This window comes from Juglans microcarpa x Juglans regia, chromosome 5D (genome assembly GCF_004785595.1).
Source record: "Juglans microcarpa x Juglans regia isolate MS1-56 chromosome 5D, Jm3101_v1.0, whole genome shotgun sequence".
NCBI classification, from domain to species: Eukaryota; Viridiplantae; Streptophyta; class Magnoliopsida; order Fagales; family Juglandaceae; genus Juglans; species Juglans microcarpa x Juglans regia.
The window spans coordinates 9,299,786-9,305,748 of NC_054602.1; the positions used below are offsets into that span (position 1 = coordinate 9,299,786).

A 5,963-nucleotide genomic window follows, 5' to 3' on the forward strand; every position below is an offset into this window, starting at 1 on the left:
TTCGTTGATTGACAATAGCTTAATATGATAGCGTGATACAAAAATCACAAAACAATTAAAATCATACAATCATGAACATCAAGGGGTTATAACATTGAAACCCCAAAACATATTGCAAAATTAAATTAGGCGTTTCAACTTTGAAACCCCTTAGAGTTTGGGGTTTCAATTTTGAGACCATAAATTTAATTTAGGGTTTTGGATTTTAGAGTTTCAATCCAAAATCCAAAATTAAATTAGGGGCTTCAAATTTGAAATCTCTAAATTAGTTTAGGGTTTTAATATGAAACCCTAAATTCAATTTGGTGCTTTAAAATTGAAACCCCAAAACATTTAACATAAATTACTTTAGGGTTTCAATAAATTATGTTATGGTTTCAGATTGAAACCCTAAATTAACTTAGGGGTTCGGATTGAAATACTAGATACTCAATAACAAGCCACACAATCACATAAACTTTCATAGCGCACAAATCACAGTCGCATCCTCCAACTGCATTCATCAATCTCATCCTCCACACCAAGACACAATCCAAAATAGACCTAAAAAAAAGGGCTTGGGATCGGGTATACTTATAGAACGTAGGAGAGGACGCTCAGCAATGATTTTGGCAACGACAATGGTGCGAGAGTGAGGGTTTGAGAGAGGGGCTACATTAAAAGAGAAAGGAGTCTGGCAGTCGGGAGAGAGTTTTCGTGTTTTAGTAAAACGACATTGTTTTGTGTATTCCGAAAACGACATTGTTTTACTATCAGTGTAATCTTTTTTAAATACACACAATATATATATATATATATGTATATATATGCTGTGCAAGGAGGGGGAAAGCCAGATCGGGGCCCAGCTCGTACCAACCCCTGCACCCTCAAGGGTGCCCAAATGCTAGTGAGGTATCCTCCTTCCACATCTGGTGGATAGGGCCGCCGGTCAGCCAAAACAGAGGAGGGGTGGAGGGGGCAAGATCCTGCTGTCTTCTCTTATTACACATCTTAAAATTGTAAATACTATTTCTCTTTTATATGAATCAATTTTGCATACAACTTACACACCGGTTTAGTGTATTGACTGGCATTGTTTTTTTTTTTTGTTCAAGAGACCAAGAAGTTAGTCATCAAGCAATATAAACAGTATGATTCATGAATGAGTGCCGGACAACGAGAATCGTGTTCTTCACCACTTAGATCGGATGCCAAATGATTTGCCAGTTGTCGACTATCCGTCAAACCCACGTGTACAATGCCACTCGTATAAGCTTTTTTAGTACGACAATGTTATGTTACCGTTAAAAGGATGGGATATATGCCAAGCTTCCAAAGGCCACAAAGCACAGCAAAGGAAAGGAAGCTGAATCTATGAACTTTTGCCACTGTGGCCACTTAGCATTGATGATGCAGGAAAAAGAACACAAACAGAAGCAAGATGCAGAAGGAGCTTGATTCGGCCGAGAAAAAAAGAAAAGAAAAGAAAACTCTTTACTTTTTGAACCAAGCAATCACGAGACGCCCCTGAAATCTGTGCCTCTGAATTCATCTTTCTGCTGCCAAAGGACCTAATCCGTTTCATCCTATTAGAGCCAAGTGCCAACCGTGAAAACCTGCCTCCCCTTCTCCCTAGCTCTGGAAAATCATCGCTTTAATGAGTTTTCTCTTCCTTTCATTCCAATCCTTAAAACCATGAAACCCCATTATCTTCCTCTTCACGTTTTTCGTTTGCATATATATTTTTACGACGTTTTCACTGATCCATCGCCGCTTTGTTATTAAAAAAATACAAATGCTTGGCATAAAAATCAGTCATGTGTTCCTCTCTCTTTGTTCTGTCTCTGAAAAACTAGGTGGGTAGTCTTTGATTTCGTAACTTTCTCGGTAATTCATGAAAACCCCGATTTCTTTTTCATATCTCTTCAGAACCCATGTTTCTGAATCGGTTCATGCACTTCCTGAAATCAATTCACACATTCAGAAGGAGATTCCCCTTGACAGTTTGCTTTGATTCAATATTCTCTAATTTTCCACATAGCCATTTCATATTAAGGACTTGAGAAGCTCACCTAGAACTTCAATGGCAACCTCTTGTTTCCACATGCTTCGCCTTCGAAAGTCGAAGAGCAAACATTTGCAAAACGCTTCCTCGTCCAAGACCCAGTTCAGTTCTGACATGGAGAACATGGAAAGGAGGAGATTTGATAGCTTCGAATCATGGTCTATGATATTGGACTCTGAAAATGTGGAGAATTGGGAGGTGTCTAAGGAGGATCAGGAGGAGTGGACCGCCGATCTCTCACAGCTGTTTATCGGTAACAAGTTCGCGTCAGGAGCACATAGTAGGATTTACCGTGGAATTTACAAGCAGAGAGCTGTGGCTGTAAAAATGGTTAGGATTCCAAAGCATAACGAGGAGACTAGAGCTTTATTGGAGAAGCAATTTAAGTCTGAAGTTGCCTTGCTTTCACGTCTCTTTCATTCAAATATAGTGCAGGTAAGGTTTCGTATTGAAATTGAAAATTTCCATTTATTATTCTATTTATCTATCTTTACTGTGGTGTACATATGATAGAATTGTTATCCCTGAATTTTTTTTTTTTTGGAATATATGAGAGAGAGGAAAAGACACTCATCCTTTGATTGCTTATATTTCTATTTACTTTTAAGATGCAGAACTTGCCACGTTCTGTATATTTATGATTGTTTATTGTACAGACCTTCCCAAATTATCTGAAATTGCTTATCAAATTCTGTTGCGTTCGATGGGTTGCTGTAAAAAATAATTGAAGAATTTAAATTAAACTGTTTTCTTCTATATCCAACCACTTGTACAATTATTACACAGTACTTGATCATCATGGTTCCAGCTCTATGGTAGTTGGTATGGTTTAACTACTATTAAAAGTGAATTACTAGTCCTTTAATTTCTCAGAGAACACACACACACACACACACACACACACACATATATATATATATATATATATATATAGTTGGATCCGAATATTTTCCGAGTGGTGCATCAAAGTGTGTTACAACCTCAAGTTTTCAGGGTATCCAACCAAGTTCATCAAGTCAGTTGTCCCTACCCTCTGGTGTCATCTGTAATTTCCTGATTCCTCTTAACCTTGGGGCATGATTTAAAAAAAAAAAAAAAATTCCCTTTGCCTTCTCTCAGTTCTTCAATTCATAACTTTAATTCTTATTTTTGCATTCCTTCCAAATTTGATGTGTATATGCTTTTGCTCGGTTATAGATGTGGAATGCATAATGAAAACTAATTGGGTCCGCTTTGCGTATATTAGAAGAATATTACTCTCGATTCAAAACTTCCTTCCATTCAACACATCTTCACTTATAGTGAAGGGCTTGTGAAACTCTGTCTTCATATAGAAAAATTGCTGACAATCAGTTTTGCTGCAGTTTATTGCAGCTTGTAAAAAGCCGCCTGTATACTGTATCATCACTGAATACATGTCACAAGGAAATCTGAGGATGTATCTTAACAAGAAAGAGCCATACTCGCTTTCAACAGAAACAATACTGAGGTTAGCTCTTGACATATCTCGAGGAATGGAATACCTTCATTCACAAGGGGTGATCCATAGAGATCTCAAATCAAACAACTTGCTTCTTAATGATGAAATGAGGGTCAAGGTGGCAGATTTTGGTACATCATGTCTTGAGACACAGAGCCGGGAAACTAAGGGAAACATGGGAACTTACCGTTGGATGGCACCTGAGATGATTAAGGAGAAACCTTATACTCGAAAAGTTGATGTGTACAGTTTTGGGATTGTACTATGGGAGCTCACAACAGCGTTGCTTCCTTTTCAAGGAATGACCCCTGTGCAGGCTGCATTTGCTGTGGCCGAGAAGGTCAGATGATCTCATACTTGCTTTCTTGCAATATCACACTTTTACATCATTGCGTTTCTTATATCTTTTTTTATAACTAATATTAAGCTCAGAGTTTGGATTTCTGAGCTTCCAAGCATATGATGGCGCATCTTTGACCCCAAGTCATCTTGTCAATTGCATAGTGATGACCTATTCTTTTGATGCTGTCATGAAGTTTTGAATGTGCTTACCCAAAATGAAGTTTGGTGTTATACTCATTCCTATTCTTTTGACAATTGGCTTCAAAGCTTACCAGACATATTGGAAGTAATTTTCATTTAATTTTTGAAAAGTGCTGTTTTAAATACATAAAGTGCCCTGATTAGCAGGGAATGTACAGGGTGACCTTTTCATATACTTGGTGGATATCGCACAGTGCTGCCATCCTATCTAAGTCCTTGTTGCAAGTAGAGATACCTTCCTTTCTTATAATATTGTTACTGATATATCCCTCCAGAGTCCAATGATCTCTACGATGCAATTGGCATCACTCTTCCTTCCAAAGTTCTTGGCATTCTGGTTGTACTGCTACCATTCCCCTCACTGGCCCTCAGTTATTTCAGTTAGCACTGGCACAAGTTGTTGATTGTTTGCTGGCTGTTATAGGCCTATACTAACAGAATGCCAAAAAAAAAAAGAAAGGTACATTTGGCATAAATTTAAGGATGGTTTTTCATAGCATTAGTTCTTAAATGTGCACCGATCCTGGACCCTTTACCAGCCTGTATGTATATGGTTCTTCTGGCATGAAGTTTTCATCACATAGAGGAGCAGAAATATTGAATAAAACTAGTAGTAGAGAAAATCATGAAGGGTCGCCAAGTTTGATGCTAATTTTATTCATTATGGATACTTTTAATGGCAGAACGAGCGCCCTCCACTGCCAGCTAGTTGTCAGCCTGCACTGGCTCACCTGATAAAGCGCTGCTGGGCAGCAAACCCCTCAAAGAGACCGGATTTCAGTGCTATTGTGTCTGCTTTGGAGAAGTACGATGAGTGTGTCAAGGACGGCCTTCCTCTTACTCACCACTCAAGGCTGGTCAGCAGAAATGTCATTCTTGAACGTTTGAAAGGCTGTGTATCCATGAGCAACTCCTCCATACCTGTACATGCCTGACCTTATTACAAGGTATTGTTAATGTCTGTGTTTAGATAATCCTATTAGTAGATTACAAAGTACAAAGTTAATGTTTTTTTCTCAACTAAGCTTTTGTGACTGTATTTGAATAGTATAAGGTTGGTGTTCTGCTGTAGGCATGTCAATCCACTCCACAAGGAATAACTTGGACTCGGACCCACCATTTGGTAGCTCCCCACTTTTTTTAATAAGCTGATTATGATATGTACGTGTTCATATAGCCTAATGTTTCAAAGGAGAGAAACAAAAAAGAATAAATATGCTGCAGTGATATACCGTCTTTTATATTACCCAAGTAGGAGCTAACAAGTGGTGGGTTCAGCTCATGTTGGTATATATGCCTTGCTAGTTTTGAATTCCTTCTTTTAGTCATTGCAATGTATAAATGATGCTAATGTTCTACTATTTAAGTTCTCTGTTCTTCTTTCACATAACATTGTTTATTTCCAATCTTAATGCAATGATGTCTCTAACTTTTGAACTATGCCATGTTGAATTTTCCTTATTAACTTCTCCTAGACGAGAAGACATTCGAAATGCAGCACCTCCAATGCCGCCTCTCCTATTGCAGGTGAAAACAAATCTGGCTGGCCCAGTTCGGCATAAACCGTCCCACCAATGTGTTTGATGCAGACAGGACCCACAATAGGCCCAACCCACTAGCATTTCTCTTAGCTCTAGACTTCTGTTGTCCCAAGATTAAAAGCCACGTAAGACGAATCTAATATTCAACCGCACTTGCAAAATTTAATGTTCACCAAAGACGAATCTGCAACTTACCATGATGCTTTTGGTTCACTTTAATCATTTATCCGTGACTATGACGTATCTGAAAGACTGAAACATACCGGCTTATGCATTTTTTTTATGAAGAGAAATTTAAGGAAAAATTTTATTGCAAGTAAGTTTGTACATCAATTCGTGCATTAATATTGATATG

General features: G+C 38.1%; 1 protein-coding gene across 3 annotated transcripts; it reads left to right on the forward strand.

The window, feature by feature from the left end:
• The first annotated feature begins 1,323 nt into the window (after positions 1 to 1,323).
• On the forward strand, positions 1,324 to 5,760 carry LOC121266493 (serine/threonine/tyrosine-protein kinase HT1-like). 3 transcript variants are annotated; one of them, XM_041170334.1, is made up of 4 exons: positions 1,324 to 2,479; positions 3,409 to 3,864; positions 4,751 to 5,014; positions 5,595 to 5,760. In XM_041170334.1, exons 1-3 carry the CDS (start codon positions 2,063 to 2,065, stop codon positions 5,000 to 5,002), a joined length of 1,125 nt encoding a protein of 374 aa, XP_041026268.1. In that variant the 5' UTR covers positions 1,324 to 2,062; the 3' UTR covers positions 5,003 to 5,014; positions 5,595 to 5,760. The 3 variants fall into 3 exon arrangements, with proteins under 3 accessions (XP_041026268.1, XP_041026267.1, XP_041026266.1); XM_041170333.1 differs by lacking the exon at positions 5,595 to 5,760 and adding an exon at positions 5,140 to 5,504; XM_041170332.1 differs by lacking the exon at positions 5,595 to 5,760 and having other exon boundaries at positions 4,751 to 5,504.
• Positions 5,761 to 5,963: the final 203 nt, after the last annotated feature.